General features: G+C 38.1%; 2 protein-coding genes across 3 annotated transcripts in view; one reads left to right on the forward strand and one right to left on the reverse strand.

The window, feature by feature from the left end:
• The window catches only part of LOC128379480 (NACHT, LRR and PYD domains-containing protein 3-like), a 163609-nt gene that overhangs the window by 56162 nt on the left and 85793 nt on the right, over positions 1-21654 (reverse strand). The gene's annotated exons all lie outside the window — the stretch shown is intronic.
• copz2 (COPI coat complex subunit zeta 2) lies at positions 1200-21134 on the forward strand. 2 transcript variants are annotated; one of them, XM_053339145.1, is made up of 10 exons: positions 1200-1267; positions 6949-7017; positions 8097-8181; positions 8907-8998; positions 10427-10482; positions 12098-12175; positions 13417-13468; positions 16142-16180; positions 17524-17556; positions 19914-21134. In XM_053339145.1, exons 1-10 carry the CDS (start codon positions 1250-1252, stop codon positions 19959-19961), a joined length of 570 nt encoding a protein of 189 aa, XP_053195120.1. In that variant the 5' UTR covers positions 1200-1249; the 3' UTR covers positions 19962-21134. The 2 variants fall into 2 exon arrangements, with proteins under 2 accessions (XP_053195120.1, XP_053195121.1); XM_053339146.1 differs by lacking the exon at positions 17524-17556.

The raw sequence follows: 21654 nt of genomic DNA on the forward strand, positions 1-21654 counted from the left end.
ATGTGCCTGCAAGTTTTTATTCCCACTAGTCAAGAGCACATGATTCAACCAATCAACTGACTGAAGCCTGAGATCAGTTGATTAAATGAGTCAAGCCTGGTGTGCTCCTGCTTGGTTGGAATGAAAACCTGCAGCCACATTATAGCCCGTTATGGAATAGTTTGGACGTCCTTGCCCTAAACCTATCCAAAACCAAAACCCTGGTAGAGGTGCCTCCCTTCCTTAGACAGTCTTTGCACGCTACTGAACATATTTTTCATATAAAGGATGAGTCTGCTTTATTTTTACCCAAACAAACAATGCATAGCTCTCAATAATGTCTGCCCAAACCCAATGTCTCCTATTGAAGATGTAGGCTGTGTCCAAAATCACTCCCTTATTCACTTCTCTCTATATAATAGACATTAAATAGTTCACTCAGTAGAGATCACCAAATCAAGATTTTGGACACTAATTGTCATAATTTTGTGTTATCACCATCAGCTCTATGTGACGGTACTCCTCACATCTTAAACATGTGGAGCATTGCATTGTGAGATTGTGTGGAAGTGTGCATGCGCATGCCATGGACACTACTTTTTTCATTACAATGTGTAATTTTTGAGGACACTAGCTAGTAGATAAAGACTAGATAAAAGATAAAAGCTCAGTCATTTCCTTAAAAAACCTGGAGCCCTGTAGTTCTTAAACAGTACTCTAACAAGAGGAAACAGTGCATTTGTTAGGGACTATTTTCAGCGGTGGATTAATACATGCTAGTTAGCATTTATGTGGGATTGAAAGCATAGACTGTATGCCCCATAATGAAGGAACATGTCACCCAACGCAACAATGTGTCTGATTTGGGCCTGTGTGTTATAGCTATCCCATCAGGATTTATGACGTATTCTTTAACACTGTAAACATATAAAATATAAACATAGAGGCTATAACATTGCATATTGTATATATGATATATGACGGTTATACAACACTTGTAATCTCAGTAAATTGTAAATGCGCTGGATTCTGAGGAAGCACAGTGAGTTTATTGTCAGAGCTAGAGGCGGAGAAGTGTCGGGAGCGCGCTCTGCTGTGGGCTCTGCGCTCCTGTGATTCTATCCGGTTGGCTGCTGCGGGAGCGGGAGCGCGCCCGGGCGGCTCCGTAAAAAAAAAAGAAAAAAAAAAGAGAAGCAGTGAGCTCGGTGTGACAGCTCAGAGCTGTCCACGTCAACACACCGAGCGAGCACGGCGGCAGGAGGCAGCAGCGATGGACTCCACGTCTATGGTGAGCCTCTCCGTTTTAACCAGACTCAGGGAACGCGCTTTTGATTTAGAGCAGCTGAGGTGTTAATGTGCAAGGCAGTTTATAGAATTTAAAAAAATGTTTTGGGGTTTTTTTTGCGTCAGCGTGCTGGACATTTGTTGCATTATGGCAGTTTGTGTGGTGGGCAATACGGGAGAGAAGGGGAGGGAGAGGGGGAGGGAGGGATGGAGTGGGGTGGTGGGGGGGGGGGTGGTTGATCGCAGATTGCAGATTATTGATAAATCAGAAACACCTTTTTATTTATTCTTTCATGCTGTTTTACTGTTTGTGAGTTGGACTCCTGTCAGCTGTCGTCATGTTATGTGACTGTGAACGCGCAGGCCTGATCTGACAGTGTTTCACATGCAGCCAGACAGAGCGTTTTTAAAAAAAAAACACACACACACTTTTTCCCCCTCCCCTTCCATTCTTGCGTGTAAAAATAGTACAGATGATCTGTTCTAGTTACAATGCGAGCAACTTAGGAAGGTGTTAAGTTAACTCCATTACAATACACCGGTTGAGCCACAGCTGTTACCCACTTTACCCACGCAGAGTCCAGTGCAGAGCGCAACAGGACAGTAGTCCTACTATAAGCCAAAGCTTCGGTTCCTGCGTGGATCACCGCTACATTAAATACAGCGAGGAGACTCAATCCTGTCTTTAACACGCATTAGGATAAGTAGTGGAGTGTGTGGTATTTGGTTAAAGCGGGTATGGGGTGTTTAAATGTGTGCTTGTGTTCAGCATGTGTGCACAGATCGGTTGACGTGTAGAGCAGAGTAGGTGCCACGTCCACCGTTCTCTCTCTCTCTCTCTCTCTCTCTCTCTCTCTCTCTCTCTCTCTCGTTTGCCTTGCGCACCATTTATTTAACCTCTTTCTCAATCACTCACTCTTTGATCTCCAGTTTTCCTGACTTTTAAATTTGTCACTCATTATGTCATTTAGCTATATTTTTCACTCTTTCTCAGCAGTGGAAAAGTATCTAAATATAGCCTAATTACTCTACTTGTGGTTTACTTGAATTATTCCATCTGATGCTCCTTCTATTCCACTAGTGAGTTGCTTCACAAATCAATAGTAGGCATACAACATTTGTGATCACCTTATAAATGTTAAACTAACCAGCAGTTGTCACAATTAGCTCCACCTCCACCAACTACAACATTAAAATTCTACACATCATTAACAATAATTACACACTGTAATAGAATCTAACACTCTATAGGAGTGAAGTACTTCTCATACTTAAATATTTACTTTACATTTACTTAAGTTACATTTAACGTGTAACATCATTAGATCTAAGTCCTTATTCCCAGCACTGATATTAAGCAGTTAAAATTCACCAACAATGATAAAATACACACATATTAATGTATGACTAGTAATAATCCAATTATGGGAGCCAAACATCATAAAGGGTACAACTTGTCCTGCTTTCTCTGTACTGTAAAATTACTTCATTTTAAGTAGAAGGCCTACATTAAAAATATCGCTTAAAGTGTATTTCAAACTTTTTAGTAATGTTCTTCCATAAAGTTCGAGAGCTTGTTAGAGACTACTACTAAAAAAGAACGGTTAAAATCCGTGTAGCAGAAGCCGAAATATATCTTATCTTTAACTCTCCAGTGTGGCTTAACTTCCAAAAACACCAGATCCTACAATTCCCATGATGCAGCTCAATAGCAGTGCTGGCCTTAAGGTTAAAGACCTGATCTTGTAACTGGAAGGCCTTTGGTTCAGTCGCTGGATTGGTAGGATCATTCTGGGTGGGGAAAATGAAGAGGTAGAATTTGTCCCTCCCTCATTACCACTACTGAGGTGCCCTTAAGCAAGACACTTAACCCCAACCGCTCCAGTTCAGCTACTCATTGGCCAACAGATCAGACTTCAAGTGTGGATGTGTTTAAATGTGTGAATGTGATCAGGGCGTTCCCACGGTGTCCTTTGTTAGACTCTTACCTCTCTGGTAAATGCCCTTGTCTTTGAAGTCTACACCCTTACTTTGCAATGCAGGCTGTCTGATATCAATTTGTAAGCATATAAGTAGAGATAACCCCAATGACATCATCAGGGGTTATTTTTTCAAACTTCAATGACAGTCTGCTGCTTTTGGATCAGTGATGTTATAAATAGGTTGGTCATCATCATGCAAATAAGTATAATGATCAAAAAATAAGTTAACTTTAAGAGAAAAACGCATTCAAAACTGTATAAAAATGTAATAAACTGAAGAATCCACATGCTATCCCTCTGCTACTTCTCATATGTTGAGTGGATCCAGATATCTGTATGAGCTTTGTACTATTAGACAATTTTTTCAACAACAGTATTGCTGGTACATTTCCTGTTGTGTGTCTTCAAGTTTGATCAGAACATTGCCAAGAGGCTGTATTTGTATATTCTAATATTCAAATGGAAATTTGACACGTCGCATAAGCCAAGTTTCCATGCAAATGTAGCAGAAATTGTAACAGAATTGACAGAAGTTTAGCTAAAAGTGCAAATTAAGGCGTGTTCCCATTCACTAGCGTTTCACAAATACTGAGATAAAGAGTTTGTGGTGCTTATTCATCAGTTCTTTAAAACCCGTACAGAGGAAGAAGACGCAGTAAAAAAAAAAAAAAGTTAAAGTACCAGTCAAACCTCAAATGATGGAAATATGATAGTTGTGTTAGTTTCATGTATTTATTTGAGGAACGATGTCTACATCCATATGTTTCATGTACATCATCATTTATTCAATAAGTATGTCTCAGTTGCATTTTGTCAATACATCATTTTCACCTCAGCTAAGTGTAAAACATTTCCAGTGCTTCCACTCGGGGTTTTTTTCTTCAATACGCAAATTCGAAACACTCATAAAAACAATTAGTTAGTTGGATGGAAATGTAATTTGTCCATGTGTTTGCCGAAGTTAAGACACTTTGCTACATTTGTTCTGGTAGAAAAACGCCCTCTCCCTGTGTTATCCCCTTAATCTTTTGGTTATATTTTGTTACATCAAAGCCTGTGCCAAATTTAGACTTTTCAGCTTTCAGCTCATAAAGTGTTTTAATGCTGGTTTATTCCATTGAAAAATAAGGCTCTCCTCTAGTTTATAGGCTTTTTAAACAATAGAATGACTGTTTGCGGTCTGGTTCTGTTTAGCAAAACAGATGCTAATAAAAGTGATAGTTATAAAAGTCTTTTTTGCATCATTAAATATGCTTTCATGAAGGTCATTGTTAAAGAAACTGACCTGAAACAGGTCGTAATCACTGTCAATTACTCAGTATTGCAGCATCAGCTATATGTCTATAATGTCCTGTTTGCATATCTGGTCTCCACAATGTTAAAAAGTAAATCAAAATTGCTGTTTAGACAAATGTCAAGTCCAAATAGTAAGAGGCTACATTGTTTTTATGTGTTTTTAGTGAGGGGAAAACTTTCCAGACATCTAAATTGGTCGTCTGCTTTTGTCTGCATCCATGACCTAATTATAAGCACGCACACTAGTGAAAATCTTCCATTATGTTAAGACCAGACAGCCAATTTTGAATATTAATATCATTTTGCAGGGAACACTTACCTCTAAAAAAGGAAAGGTCTGCCTTTCATGGACAGGAAAGACAACATCTACTGATCTTCTTGAGTTATTCCTAATTTTCTAAATTTGGTTTAATGTGTAAAACCTTCTGTTCTGTAAAGGACAAAGAATCTGTAGCTGTTACTTCATCTTCAAAACTTCCTCTATTATGTGAGAATTTCCTGTGTGAAGATTTGCGCATCAATAAATGAAAAACGTGTTGCATCACACATACTAGTTCTTTCATATTCATATTGACTACACTGCTTGCATTGTTTGCACCCATGCTTGCTAGCTTGCAGTCTTCTTCATTGCCTTTCTTGGCACATTATCAGTGTTGATTAGCTATATAGTGTGAAATCGGTGCCATTTGCTCATAAAAAACATTGCTCTATACCACTACTGGTGGTCAAAAACTATACAAGGTACCTTTAATTAACTAACTTTGTAACGTTTTAGCAAGATGTGCCTAAAATGTTAGCATTACCATGAATATACATTCCACATGATAGCACAATATACTTCAAATTGGGAAAATATTATGTCAATAACTCTGAAACACACATTGTCAGTTAAGTTGAATGTATAACTTTGGCCCCATTAAATCATTACATATGGAAGTTATGTTATAGTTTGTGATGATACAGTAACTTTCTGTTTGCTATTTACTAGCAAAACACATCCCTAGCTCAAATCTAGTTAGTGTTTGACAAAGTTATCTTACAACAAGGTCAGTTTAGTAGGTGTTCTGGAGCGATCAATCATACCATATATCAGTTTTCCCAGATGCCATGGAGCTGATTTTCATCCATATTGAGTAAGGGATTTACATATAGCTGGTGCAGAATAAATCCAGGTCAGCACATCATTATATTCAGTGGGCCTACCAGCAGGAATGCCAACCGGCAAGCTCTATCTGCCTTTTATTACTGACAACTTTGACTATGAAAATTAGGTGTCAGTCAGTGAGATGATTGGGCTCCTCCTCTGATCCACAAGCAATGCGCCGGTTTCCTAAATAACAAGTAAGCCCTGCTGTGCTGAGAGGATGATGAAAAAGACTGTTTTGCCAGTCACTGAAAAGAGAAATTATTTCAAGGTTTCATCAAAGTGGACTGGCTGAAGTTTTGACCTTTAAATATATTGCACATATGAGGAGGATTACTGATATTTTTAGCCACCAAGCGGTGTGGCTCTAGGGACGGACCACTTTGGTCCAGACTGAAATGTCACCACTGATATTGGATGGATTATCATGAAATTTGGTACAGATATTCGATTGTCTTTGTTGAGCCTTCATTTAGCGCCACCAATAGTTCAAAGTTTCAGTTTCCCAGTGAAATGTCTGAGCAGCTATTAAATGGATAGACACAACATTTGGTTCAGACATTGATGGTTTCCAGAGAATGAATCCCAATCATTTAAGTGATCTCCCAACTTATGATCTAGCACCATCATCAGTTTAAAATGTCAGTTAACCCAATAGTTTGATTCATGCACTAAAGGCATTCCCATCAGCCTCAGCATGTTGGTGGATTGATCCATCTATCTTCCTCCTGATCATTATCTTCATCCTTCCCCTCACGTAACACTGGCGATGCAAGGACAGCAGATGTTGTAAGTTCCTGTTCTAAGTTCTGTGATACACTCTGACTGTGAATCTATGCTAGTCAGTGCATAACAGAACTTTGTCCCGGATCAGAAACCTCTTCGCATGGATCAACAGATGGACGGATTATGGATAGAGGAGTCTTTTTGGGGCAATGGAAAGTTCTTTTGTGATTTCATCTGGAAAAGTGTGTGACCAACCAGAACTAAAGCACAAACTTTTCAGAGATGAAACGACCCGTGAACGTAGCCTAGGGTCATGTGTAGAAACTGGTTGGACTGGGCAGGGAGAGGGAATGTAAAGCAGGGTGTTGCTGGAAAAGAATGCTTTATCTGGATGATAAAGGTTGATACAACATGTTGGCCAGGTGTGGGAGGAATGGCCGTGCTGTATGAAGCAGACTTGTCCCATCCCAGATGTTTTCCTGAGGTGACTCAGCAAAGCTGAAATATTTAAGATGTTCTTTCTGTTCATTGTTGCAGGAACCTTCTCTCTACACAGTGAAAGCTGTTTTCATTCTTGACAATGATGGCAACAGACTTCTATCAAAGGTATGTTCAAGACTACACCAGTAATTTAACAACAGATCACCTTTATATCACATTATCCAAAGTTACAATTCACTTAATTTAATACGTAGTTTAAAAAGTCAGGTAATTTACCAGTCACATTTACCCAAAAGTGCATTCCATCAGCAGACTTCATTGTTTTCTTCCTATTTATAATTGTAAAAGTCCTGTAACAGGTTTTACAATTTTTCATAGTGGAATAGTTTGACATTTTTGGAAATACAGATATTTACGTAAGACACTTTCAGGCTCTGTCTCATGCTGTCCAGATACATTTCACGCCAAATAAGAAGGCACCATAAAGCCACTTTTTCTAATTAATTAACTATTGCTATATACAATAGGGTATATGGGCTTCCGTCACCTTTCAGCACTTCCATAAATGTTCCATGAACACAACAGATAAACACAAACCTCCCCAAAATCACAAAATCTTCATGTATATTGATCTTGCTTTTTAACTTAACACAATTTTGCATTACAGATTGAAAAGCCAACTAAAATTCTACATTTAATGAGATTAAGATATAATTCGTAACTTGTTAGATAAAGTTTCACCAATAATGATGTTTACATATCACTTAATATAATGGATGTAATGTACAGATGTTGTGTTGCCTACAACAGTTAACAAAGTTGGCCTTCCTGCACCTGTAAATCTCACAAACTAGCACATCTAGTTTGTTTAATCTGAAAATTGAAATGCAAAAACAACAAATCTGTTAAGTGCTTGACAGTTTCTTTGCCAGGGCTAGTTACTTCCTGGAGTCTCCTCTGCTAGTCGCCTGGCAACAATTCACAGGTGCTGCAAGTTGATTTGGTTATCATTGGACAGAGCCAGGCTAGCTGTTTCCATTCATTTCCAGTCTTTGTGCTAAGCTACACTAACCAGCTGCTGGATTTAGCTTTATATTTAAAGGACACATGTGGGACTGGTGTCAAACTTCTTATCTAACTCTCAGCAATTCTGGCTTATTCTTTCAACCTAGTATTTTTAGCCCTGAAGCTCATTCACCGTTTCACTGAATTAGCTCCATGTCCATGTGTCTTGTCTGTTTCAGTACTACGACTCTGAGCTTTACCCCTCCATGAAGGAGCAGAAGAACTTTGAGAGGAACGTTTTCAACAAGACCCACAAAGCAGACAGTAAGTATCACCCTGTGTATTCTACCGAACGCTCATGCTCACACACATCTCCAATGTCATCTGTTTCTTATTCTTCTGTCTCATAGCCCAACACTTGTACGTGATACCAGCCCGAAGCAGTTTTTACATTACCCTTGTTTCCACTGTGGAGCTAAACCACGATGGTACAATGTTGGCGTGAGGCTTGAAATTCTATCAAAATTGTGTTTTCTATGACTTTTAAACCAATGAAACATCGGTCAAAACTGTCTGCTGATTTTCGTGGTCCTGCAGAAGTTTCATTTTCAGGGCAGAAAAGTTTTAAGTCGGAACAGTTTCACCCAGCTGATACCTGAGTCTCTGCCCCCGGCCTCCTTATCACCAACCCAGTATATTCCTCCTTTTGTTCTAAACTCCTCCTTCATTCCTCTTTTTCTTCTCTTTCTTCTCCCCTGACATGCTATATCCCCCTCACCTTCCCTCCCACCTCATCATCCCTTTATCCTGCTCTTCCCTTTCTTAATGTATCCTATTGCTCCCTCTGTTCCTCGACCCTCCCTCTTTCGTCATTTTACTTCTTCATCCTTTTCCTCTTTTCTCCTCCCCTAGCCTACCTAAATGATCAAAAAAAGCCTGCTATTCATGCATCTCTGTATTTTTATTGGCTGCTGTTGTATTAAATCTATTTTCCTGTCCTAGTTTTCGTCTCTCACCCATCCCTCTCTCCTCTCTCCTCCTCTCTGTAGATGAGATAGCGTTCCTGGAGGGCATGACCATCGTCTACAAGAGCAGTATAGATCTCTTCTTCTACGTGGTGGGAAGTGCTCAGGAGAATGAGGTAGGGTCTCTGCCAAAACAATATATTGTTCCTGTTAACAGAAAATAATAAAAGGAAGATTAAAATGATTTGAGACACCCTCTTAAGCTTTGCAAGAAGGTCGTATATCATGTTCATTTCCAGGATGGGGCCCCCTGGAGCTGACGGAGATTTGCCCAACAACCCTATAGTAAGGTTTTAGACTTAAAGGATAAGGCTTATTGTCAACAAATCCCACGAAAAGTCTAAAAACAACAATGCATTAGTTCTTCTCTCAATACTTTTTGATATCCTTACTCAGTATGTGTCCCTCAGACTCAAACCTATTGGTACTGTTGATGTGAAATCTTGAGAAAACAGCTCACAATTATATAGTTCATTATAAAAAAAAAAGGCTCACTCATTTCCTAAAACATCTGGACACTAGTTCTTAGCATCAACTTTTCAAACAGGATTAAACGTTTCATTTGTAAGGGACTATTTTGAGTGGTGGATGAATACACATTTGGTGCAGCCAGATGGTGCATATGGGATTGAGTCACAATAAACTGCATTTCCCGTGTTTATGGTAATAAAAGAGCACTGATGTGTTTTTTTAAGGACCAGTGTGTGAAATTTAGGGGGGTTTATTTTGGCGGTAATGGAACATAATAATCATAAATATGTTTTAATTACTGTATAATTGCCTGAAAAGCAGAATCGCTGTGTTTTTGTTAGAATGTTGTCATAGAATGAACCTTTATATCTACAAAGACATAATATGATTTTTGTTGCCAATCTAGGTTCCCCTACACACTTGGAAGGAGAGGGGAGGGATATTCAGTTGGTTGCAGTCTGCAATCTCCCCACTAGGTGCCACTAAATCCTACACACTGGTCCTTTAATTTGTTAAGTGCTTTTGAAATAAAGGTGTTTTTAAGGCATTAAGGTTTCAACTTTTTAAATGAATGGACAAACGGATGTCTCTCATTAAGGGTATGTGAAGGGATTTTTGTTTAACAGTGTAGAGGTCTGGAGATTTTCTTGTTTTTACGCATCCAACAAACAATTGGAGGTAGCTTCAGGCAGTCAAAAGGCTGCGTGGGGATTCTGAAGGTGCTGTTATCCTAGTATTTTTTTTTTTTTTTTTGAGAGAGAGAGATTTTCCCCAGAGCCTGAAGAGAGACCTCGCTACATGACATTAGTGGGATTGAAAATGTGACTTCAAGTAGCCTGACACTGATGCTAAATATAGCAAAAAGAGATAGCGGTAGTGCAGAAAATACTACTAAGCAGCTTCAAATGATTAAAGCTGAACTAATTCAGGTCAGAACAAATGTGTGTGATTTTTAGCTTGTTGTAGAGTTCCCAAGTGCCTATAAAAACTAATTATTGCTCTTTTAAAATCAAGTATATCTCAAAATTGCCCTTATTTCTTGTTTTTTTTTCTTCCATTTTTCCTCTCTTTAGCTGATGCTGATGTCAGTTCTGAACTGCCTGTTTGACTCTCTTAGTCAGATTCTCAGGTAGGTACTGAAAAAAATCTGAAAACATGAGTGATTGTTAATTAACAAAGGGATTATTCATGTTGTGTGCTTCTAAAAGAAACATTCTCTGTGGTGTCTGCAGCTCCAGTCATGTTGCAAGAAAATGTTCACAGTCTTTACTCCATCCACATCCACCATTGTGATTGTGATGTGAGCAACATCACTTCTCCATTCTAACACTGCCATCTCTTCACCAGAGCCTCTTGGGGCGATAATAAGTCTCTGTGTTGAATTTGATGTAAAAATTAACAGGAGTGTGTGTGTGTGTGTGTGTGTGTGTGTGTGTGTGTGTGTGTGTGTGTGTGTGTGTGTGTGTGTGTGTGGTGTGTGTGTGTGTGTGTGTGTGTGTGTGTGTGTGTGTGTGTGTTTTACCTGATTTAATATGCAAATTAATATTTGAAAAACAAGGGAGCTGAATGATGCCAAAGTGACACTCAGTTCTCATTTTTAGATATTTATTCAAGCACCAAGATTAGTTTGCAAAGATGTCTGTGTGTGTGTGTGTATGTGTGTTTCAGCCTGTGTGTGTTTGTGCATGCATGTTACACACCAGGATCCCTCACCATTGCCTGCAACATTACCGGCCAATCAGTGGCTGATGTAGTTGCTATGGGAACTGATGCAGTAGTGATGCAGAGTGTGAGCAATAGAGGCATGAAGAGATTATATTATAATACAGTATGAAAGATTACAGGCTATTCTAAGTTGCATTGTGCAATATGTTAATATCCAGATTTTAGACTAGAGTACAAAATCAATTTTAAACTTGAATATTAATTATTGTTTTCTATCCTGGCTTTGTGCATTCTTTTTTAACGCTTTGACAATACAACTAGTTTTGTGCTGCTAATTAGACCTAGTTCATTTTGATTTAAATATTAAGTTGAATTTGAATCAAGAGAGATGTGGACAAAGGACACATTTACACATTTAAACTGCTCATTTCATGCATCACATCATCCACTTAAAAAGAAATGTTTAGATTTACACTTTTTTGGGGGGGTAGGGTTATTTTCCGAATTTACCCAGCAACAAGAAGTACTATTTTCTGATTGGCTGGTAGGTCGCTAACTCAGGACAGCTATGAATGCCTCAATGTTCATTTCTGTATATAATATATTAACTTCTGTGCGGTGGGCTCTATCACTTCTCAGCGTGAGAAATGACAGGTGTGAGCGTGTGAACTGCTTGAAATGCGTGTGTCTCACGGTCAATGCATGAGACTTGAGAGGTCCAGTAAATGCAATACTGTAACAGCTGCATTAATAAATAATGTTATCCGAACAACAGGTCAAATGACTGTGTGTTGTGTGTATATGTGTCATGTGACAGGTGATGAATCCATAGAGAATTATGACCCAACACGGTTCCCCTTAGTTGCATGCTGCATGTTAGCATCTTCCAGCTAACCGTTTCAGTTTTATGGTTCATATCTTAATTTTTAAAATTAAGTCTCACTGATGTCATCAACCTTGAGACACCCTCTTAATTTAAAGAGGGTGTCTCAATCTGCACCAGGCAACTGTTTTTGCCAATGCTAATGTTAATGCTAACTGTTTCTGCTAATTGGCTAATTGTTGTGTTTTTCCTGTAGGAAGAATGTGGAGCGCAGGTGTTTACTAGACAACATGGAAGGAGTCTTCCTTGTTGTGGACGAAATCATTGATGGAGGGTAAGAATGATGAATGGGGTAAAGAAATACTGTTAAGAGCTATTTAGAGATCAATTTTGTGTCTCAAATCTCATACTTCTGTTAGTACACTTGTGTACACTCTGAACTTTCTTCTGCAGGGCTCAAATTTCAACAGGTTAGTGTTGTCTCAAATCAAGCATGGCAGGTGTGCACATATGGAAAATGACACTTAGGAAGCTAGTGTTAGCATTCGCGTTGTCATTTTGACAACAGTATAGTGGTGCTTAGTGCAAAAAACACACGTATAATTTACATTTGTATAATGCGGTGATGTTCACCATAGTTACAATGTACTCAGCCACCATTTCCTGTTTGAACAGTGGTCACTCCCTTTCCACTACTTAGGGTGCTTTCACACCAACAGCAGTTGGTGCGCACTAAACAGTCCATTCGGACCAAAAGCTCTTAGTTTGGTTCGTTTTCGTTGGTGTGAAAGCATCAATCGCACTTGGATGCTACATAGTAACAATTTTACTGCCTGGTACGGACCAGGCGGGGGTTCCGGTCCTCTGAAATGAGGCCAACGCGGAAGTAACTTAGAGCTGCATTCTATCAAAAGGCGACCGTTTTGTGTTCAAAAGGACTTCCGTCTCTATACAAGTCAATGGCGAATTCACCAATTTCTCACTTGATTTCTAACCTCAATAACGTTTTCAAAATGTGTTTATGGTCTCAATCGCTAGTTTAAAGCCTTCTTCAATGCAGTATGATGTTCATTTGTGAAATTTTGGCCTCCCTGATTTTATATTTGACGATAAAGCAGGGTATGCATTGGGGCGTGGCTAGGTCGTGATTGACAGGTTGATTGACCAATGTCCTCGAGATCCAGCCCTCGCAACCAGTCTATGGTACGGACCAAATAATTGAACTAGTGGTGAGAAAGCGCCCTCACTCAAGATGGCGACTGTTGAGAGCGAGAACATAGTTACACACTCAGTTTTTTGGCCAACTAGAGAGCACCCTCCGGATACTTATAATTCACTGCAATTACCCATTCTCAGTGTGAACACACTTTTGTTCTCAGAATATTAAGTATAAGTACAGCACAAGACTAATATACACTAACTTAATTCTAACTCAAGCACCAGACACAAACCTTCAAACAGTTTGACTTATGTGTTTTAACCTGTCGGCTGGTAAAATAATTGCAATGTCTGTTTATGTAATAAAAGCACAGTGCTGTACTCAGTTCTGATTGGCTGCTTTTGTCTTGTTGCTAGGGTGATCCTGGAGAGTGACCCTGCGCAGGTCTTACAGAAAGTCAACTACAGGGTAAGAGTATGATCTGTTACAACTACCAATCATATCAATTTATTTACTGATTTCAATCATTGGAAAAATCAAATGTCATATTCTGAAAAAAAATTGACAGCAGTTGTTTGGCCTGTTCAGAATGATTCATACTGTAGCCTCCCACAGCTTTTCTCATTGGCCCCTTGCCTGCTCTTACCTGCTTTACCTTTCTCTCCTTCTCCCTGTCTCTCTTCTCCTGATTGGTGTCAGCTAATGTCAGAGCCAGCCTATGGCTTCGTCCTGTTTGATTACATCACCGGTAACCTAGAGGGCCAAACAGACAGGAACCAGCTGCTGTAGACAGACAGACAGTCAGAGGGTGAGAGAAAGAGAAAGAGAGAGTTAAAGAGAGATATAGTCAAGTGGAAAGAGAGGATGAATGAATGAGAGTGAGACAGACAGGAAGGGGAAGAAGGAGGAATGGGCCAGACAGATGAGGTATATGCATGGTGAGAGAGCACGCTGACTAACAGGGGTTTAAAGGATAAGACATTTTCAAATTGTCAAAAAAATCTCTCAATACTTTCAAATGTCTCAACCCTGCTGTGACTTTAAAAGGCTCAGTCATTTCTAAAAACAGCTGGGCACTGTAGTGTTTAATAAATGTTACTCAATCAGGAGGAAAAATGATTTATTTGTCGGGGACTATTTTCAGAGGTGGATTAATACACATTTGGTGCTCTAGAGAGTATTTCCTGTAGCAGAACTCTGTGTGGGATTTAGCCAAGAAAAATATAGAATGTCACGGACTTATCCTTTAAATCTCAAACTCATACCAGCATTGACCTGTGCCAAACTAACATGATGAAGCACTTTGTTTACTATTAACCCAACAGAAGGTCAGGAGAATGTCAAGGGTCAGAAGTCATTCCCATGTTCTTTTAACAAACCTCAATGGCTCAGTTTCCCTCTCGGCGTCTTCATTTTGTACCATCTGACCTTTGACCTCTCACTTAACAGAATTATGGCTCTGTTTTGAAAAGTATTCATTTCACCTTTCACACAACGATACATATGATTCAACCTGTTTATTAAATCAACCAAAAGTTTGTGACTTATTATGCTTTTTAAAAATCTGTTTGCATGTCTACTGGTGAGAGGCATGCTCAGCTGGCTTTCTGACACTGGTTGATGTGTGACATCAGCTGGCACCAAAGAGCAGCCAATAGAAGAACAGACCTGAATACATGCAGTGAATGAACACAGCATATCCAGTTTTGACTGGAGTATACTGCTGGTTTTCAGTGGTGGAAAGTTACTCAACACTTAAGTGCAACTTTAAATATTTTACTTAAGTATTTCCAAATTCAATTAAATAGTACTGTTGACTTGTACTTTGGTGCAATTCAGAGGCAACATCAGTGTCACAGTTGTAGATACTAGCAAATTAAGATTTTACATACAAAATACATGATTAATAAAACAGATTTAGTATTATTATTATTAGTAGTAGTGGTATCATCATTATGATTATTAACATTATTATCATTAAATGTAAATATCCTAGAAATATACTAGAAAAATATAGTCATAATGCACAACAACTATTCTATATTCAGTTGGGTAATTTTAATTTAATTTAAATCAATGTATCATATTTTATAAGCTCATCATCATCATCCTCATCATCATCATCATCATCATCATCATCATCATCATCATCATCATATTATTATTATTATTATTATTATTATTATTATTATTATCATATAATTATTTTTTTCTAATCATACTACTACTATTATAATAATAATCATCATCATTATCATCATCATCATCATAATAAAAGATTAAACAACCCACCTGTAAATAAAGTAGTTCACTTAATGGTAGAATGTTCCCTATACATGAATGTATCAGTAATAATCCAGTGACATCATTTTCATGCTGCACTCTTTATACTTACGGCATATTTTATTGCTAATTCTTATACCAGTACTTTGACTTAAATAAGAGTATGAAAGCAGAGCATTTGTCTATAATGTAATATATATATTTCTTATATTTTTGATAATATATTTTTACATCGTTGTACTGCTAGTAGTAGTTTTACTTCTTCCACCACTGCTAGATTTAAGGGGACCACCAGAGCTGGAGCAGTATAGTCTCTGACATGGCTTATAGTCAGTCTGCAAATGACACAAATGACAAAAGAAATAAAGACAATTTTACAGCAGAATTTAAGAAACACAAATAGTGAACAGGTGAATATACTGCTTTAAGATAAAGTATACTTGACCTTTCTATCTGGCAATCCTGCAAGGGCAATCACTCCTTGATTAACACCATGCTCCATCACTGAGCTGGTGAGAATGATTGACAGAAGGATTGACAGACAGAAATATCACCAACTGGCCAAATAATCACTGAGTCATTGATCCTTTACACACACTGAGCATGTATGTGTTCTGTTGTGTAAAACATTTTAATAAGAGTTGGGTTTTGACCGAGCTGCTAACCAACATGCTTTAAATGTCACTGATCTACAGTATGTAATGCTAATGGTTTGTTTGTTTGTTGCAGTGCTGTGCTTCCATACTGTGCGTGTGTGTGTGTGTGTGTGTGTGTGTGTGTGTGTGTGTGTGTGTGCGTGCGCATAAATTATTTTGCATGATTTTGCATCTTTTCCTCATTTTTTTTTTTCTTTTCCAGGCGGATGAGAATCCATTATCTGAACAAAGTGTGGCCCAGGTAAAACACACACACACACACACACACACACACTCTCTCTCTCTCTCGCTCTCTCTCTCTCTCTCTCTCTCTCTCTCTCTCTCTCTCTCTCTAGTATTGCCCTCTGGGAGTGGCATTTTAACAAATATTTCAGCTTGGCTTTTAATGAGACTTTCTTCAATGGCAATCTGACCAACATTAACCACTAATTAGTTCAGGTTGTCATGATTTTGAAATCTAGTATCAGCCCATTTGAGTCCATCTATGGATCTTTGTTGCGTCTCTCTCTTCTTTGTTTCCTGGCTCTGCTGAGGCTATCAAATAAAAGCATTAACAAGAGCTCTCTGTGTGAATCCACTGACTATAGAGCTGATTCATTTTGAATCCCCTCTGTCAGCATAAAGGTCATACAGCCACCTGTCCTGTAAGCAAATGTTCACAGTAGAAACAGCTTACTAACATCTACGGTAACTCTGACACTGAATCAGATTGGCATTTAATTGTGTATCTGCGGTAGATGTGAAACTGTCAGGTCTTATGATCTCCACATTTATGAGGAAGTTATATGAACCCATCAGTGACCCTCCGACTTGTGTCTTTGCTGTCTCTGTGGACTGGAAGTTAAGAATTGAAACTGCCCACATTGCCCCAAAAGGTCAACACATGACACACTTCTCATTCAAATACACATATAAACTCACACACACACACACACACACACACGCACGCACGCACGCACGCACACACACACACACACACACTCAATATGTTGTTACTGTATACAAACACATACTGGTACGTTCACACTATCTGTCAACATTACAGCTGCTTCTCTGATAGCATTAGCTTACAGTTTGAACCTTGATAAAGTCACAGTAACACACAGACTTCATGGCAGACAGCTAACTGTTCTGTGATAGTCATTGGTAGCACTTTATCTATCAGCTGGTTCTATTCAGCAGGCTGCATACTAACACTTTAGCCCACCTCGCATGCTAAGGGGAAGGTAACAGCTAACTTGGCTTCAAAGCACCATACAACACTAACAGGTCTCAAGTTGGAATATCCCTCCTCTGCCATGAAGTCGGCGTATTATTTGACTGTAATATCATTCTTGAACTGCTCCTGTAGCTTTATGGCATGCTTGAACGATTGCATGTCGAACATTTTGCTGATATTCTTCTGTCTGTAGCTGGTGAGATGTCTCACTGCTCGCATGCAGGAATGAATATGTGCATAGACATGTTTCTGTGTTTGCTTGTAGAGGACCGTTTGTGTGTGTGTGTGTGTGTGTGTGTGTGTGTGTGTGTGTGTTTATGCACATGCTCTAAGCCTTTCTTCATCTGTTGCTTTAACCCTGACAGCACATAACAGAGAAACTGGCTCTTACCACTAACGTAAGTCTTTACTAACTTCACAACATTCCTACACTGCTGTACAAAGCCTCTACTACTGCCAAGTTACATACCATCTTATATGCTCAACAATGACTGTCAAAAGTTTATTTTTTAAGTATTAAAAGATCAGAGAAATTGATTTTGAATGATTTCCTCATACGTATATGCAGGTGTGACAGAAAACATTAAACCACAGCTACAAATCAACTTTATTCTGACTTTTCTCACTAAAGTCCAGATACCAGGATTGTATGAGTGTTATGATTAGGCACACATACAGCCTGTGGTATAGGTTGCTATGGCAATACACAAACATGTCACACAGTGTAAATATAACAGAGGAATCCCACAAACGGGTTATTTGATCATGATAAACTCCTAATAAGACTACACAAATCAACTTAACAACCCCCAGAACTGTTAAAACAAGCTTTGCCATTTGACATGTTGGTGCAGCAGGAGTATTTCACACAAACACACAAACCAGGGGCTCCCTGGTTTGTGTGTATTGTGTACCTGAGGCCATGGCACTGCAGGGAGGTGTGTTAATCATTAGTGGAAGAAGTATTCAGATCCCTCACTGAATCTAGCAATACTGGAATATAAATAGCCTACTCCTACTGTAGAAAAATATACATAAAGCATTAAAAGTGCAGTGTAGTTTAATCTACAACAGTGTATCATATTTTATAAGATCATCATGTGTCTTAATATTAGTCTGCACAGTCATTTTAAAGCTGCCAATTACCAAAAGTAAAGTATCTGCCTCTAAATTATAGTGGAGTAGAAATATGAAGTGGCATTAAATGGACATATTCAAGCCTATACCTAAGTAGAGTTCTTGAGTTGCACTTGATTGCATTCCAGACAACTATGACCTCTACAAGTACTGAGATTTCAAGCTCTCAGCAATCATTTACTTTCACATAAAATAGAGTGAAAGGAGGGTAGTGATAGCAGAGGGGTGGTGTTACACAGAGCTGCCTAATATACTTCAATAAATCATTCTTCTTATTCGTTCTGTATGATACTGACTGCATTTCCCAGGAGCCAACCCTGCAGTGAATCTTACGTAAGATCAGTGTGCCCCCTGTTGTCAAAATGCAGAACAACAACCTCACTGTTGAAGTCCTGATTGAAGACTAACTTTGGGTGGATCATTACAAGACTGTGGGGAACAAAGAGATATCATCTTCGCCTCTTTGATAGTTTAAAATGATTCCCACCTTTACCCCCACTCTAATCTATTGTTATCAACCATTCATTAGTCTGCATACATACATACACACAGGACAACTAACTAACTAATTCAACTAACTTTTCCCTTAACTGACTTTTTTACACCCACACATACACACCCAGAAAGAAAGGAAAAGAAATCCACAATAAATATTATATTAAACTTTTTTTTAAATTGAACGGTTAAAGTTTAAAAAGGCAAACACATAATCATAAAATTATATGGAATATAATTAATACACAAACAGCTGTGAGGTTAAATGCTGCTGCTGTCATGTTAAATATGGACCACACTGACTGTGAGCTTGGCAGTTCAATATTAAATAGTTCACATAAATATGTTGAAACACTTAAACATGTTATAAAAGTTGAAGAAAGTATTTGCCAAGTTGTCCTGCTGACACTGAACACATACTCTGTCCTCTAGTTAATATAATAAGAGTGAAGAGAATAGTGATTAAAAACTTGTTATTTGATACTTTGTTTGTTTTTTCTTTATAATAAAGCAACATGTGGTAAATCTTATAGCTCTTATCCCTGTTGTGCTTCAACATGGCAGCATGAAATGGTTGCTCAGTTGTCTAAAAATATGCTCAGTCTGACATCTAGTGGCTAATATCTGGTACTGCAACAAAAATTAAATAACATAAAAACAACAGAAATATTTCATTTTTTCTCTCTTACTTGAGCTTAGCATCAACTTACTCAAAACTAAGGACCAATATTTTAATAGTAAACTGTAAATAAGCTCATAAAGAAGACACGTTATGAGTTATGCCACATATTGCTTTAAATCCTATGGAGGTTCATTCAGTCTCTTGAATATAACACAGTTCCTGAGTTACATAATATAATGTATTATATTACACTCCCATTAAATCCATAACTCAGCCAGCATATTAAGGTCAATCAGTTTTCATATGATTATAAAGTCACCCAACAATCAATGTGCAGAGTAATCATAAGGAACCGCTTCACTAGAATACATTTGACTGTATTTTTTTCATTTCTATAGGAATCTATTTAAATGTCGTTTTTAACTTATATTTTATTTTCTGCTTTGATTTCATTTCATCATGCTTACATATATATTTTGTTCTTTTGTTTGTGTTTTCCAGGTTCTGCAGTCAGCAAAGGAGCAGATCAAATGGTCCATATTGAAATGACTTGGACCAGACACATTATATAGGATTCTTAAGGATGTCCTAGAGAACATTTATAGTCCCCAAAGCTATTTTTTATAGTAACAAACTAAAGGGAAGATGGTTCCACACGGCTGCCGGGCTGCAGGCTGCATTTAAAAAGTCAGTCATAGGATCTGTGTGCGATTTTTGTTACATTGTGTGTGTGACATGATTAATTTATGTGGTTTGAGAGTGACGCTAGGCTGCACTCATGTAGACATGTCATTTAACAGGCCAGCTGACACCAGACACCACTTTGAGACTAATCAATAAGATTATTGGAAGAGTGAGTAGCAATCTAGTTTTTTTAACTTTTTTTTTTTTTTGGTGGAGCTGGATCCTCTACCTTCATTCCCTCACAACAGAAAATAGCTTTATGTATTTCATGAAGGTTAAATACATTTTAACAGTTTTATACACAGAGAACTGCCCCCCCCCCTAAAATATTACATATATATATGTTATATTACATTTTCTACTAATTTTGGATCAACCAAAATTGAGAATTTGCTGTAAAATGTTACTATATGTTAGTCAGTGTAGAAGTGTTTTATCTTCAGTGGACTGTGTCAGTATGCACAGAGCCTATCATGTCCCATTGTGTCCCCCCCTGAGGACACTCTAAAAAGTAAGAGTTGACACAAAAAACAAACACTACTGCAGCAAATATCTGAAAATCCAAGCACAGGATGGAATCATTTTACATTTAGAAATGTTACAAAGCAAGAAAAGGAAGTTACTTTTGGAACAATGTCATAACACTACTTGTAAAGCTTATTTAAAGATTGTAAAGGAATAGTGATGCTTTCTGACACTAAACAGGTAGTAGCAGTATGTATATGTGTCTAACAGAAGAGGCAATATGTTACTTTTGCACTGTGTGGAATGCCCTCATCAAGGTAAATTGATATCTGTACATCTTTACAATGAAAGGGATACTTGACTTTGAGGCTGAAGTTATAAGAATAATAAAGTCTATTTTATTGGTTATAATGAGAATTAAAGATGTTAATAGATATAAAATATTTTCTTAGCTGAAAAAAAAAGAAAGAAGCCAAAGACAAACTTGATTATTTTGTTTACATTTGGATGTTGAAGCTAACATTTTGTCTGAGCGCCATTTGTGAGACTGATAATAAAACTGTCCGGTTCAAATAGTCCTGTTCTTTATTAATATTAATTTTTGTTTTTCCCATTAAAAAGGTGAAAATCAGAGTAATTGTGTCAAAAGTATAATGCATTTGCCCCCGTGCGTCTTTTGTCCAATCAGACTCCAACATGTACGACCTCGATGAATATTCATAAGCTGCTGAAAGAGGATCAGAGACAATGGGCGTGGTCAGGGATGTTATTGGTAGGAACCAGGCGACGTCAGGAGACACGTGGGAGTACTCCCTTAGCCAATGGTTCGTTCTGGTTTTATTTCTCGGTAATGTGATTGGTTGGTTGTCTCATCCTCCCACAACTGATCCAAAAGCAATACATGAAATCACATTAGAAAAGAAGATTATTTGAAGGTTTGAGATAAAGGTGCAACTACACTGCATGTTAGTAAAGGAAAGAACAGAGGATTCATTTATTTATTAAAAATAGCCTACCTGCAAATCATTCTAATATACATGACTACAATTGTTATTATCTAGGCCTAAAATGTGTTAGCTATAGTATTTTTATT

Source organism: Scomber japonicus, chromosome 18 (genome assembly GCF_027409825.1).
Source record: "Scomber japonicus isolate fScoJap1 chromosome 18, fScoJap1.pri, whole genome shotgun sequence".
NCBI lineage: Eukaryota > Metazoa > Chordata > Actinopteri > Scombriformes > Scombridae > Scomber > Scomber japonicus.

Excerpts from the sequence above, each read along its gene's own strand:
- copz2 (XM_053339145.1), top strand. Across the intron at positions 8,999-10,426 it reads GAAGTGCTCAGGAGAATGAG|CTGATGCTGATGTCAGTTCT; the intron begins GTAGGGTCTCTG and ends TCCTCTCTTTAG. Across the intron at positions 13,469-16,141 it reads TACAGAAAGTCAACTACAGG|GCGGATGAGAATCCATTATC; the intron begins GTAAGAGTATGA and ends TTTCTTTTCCAG.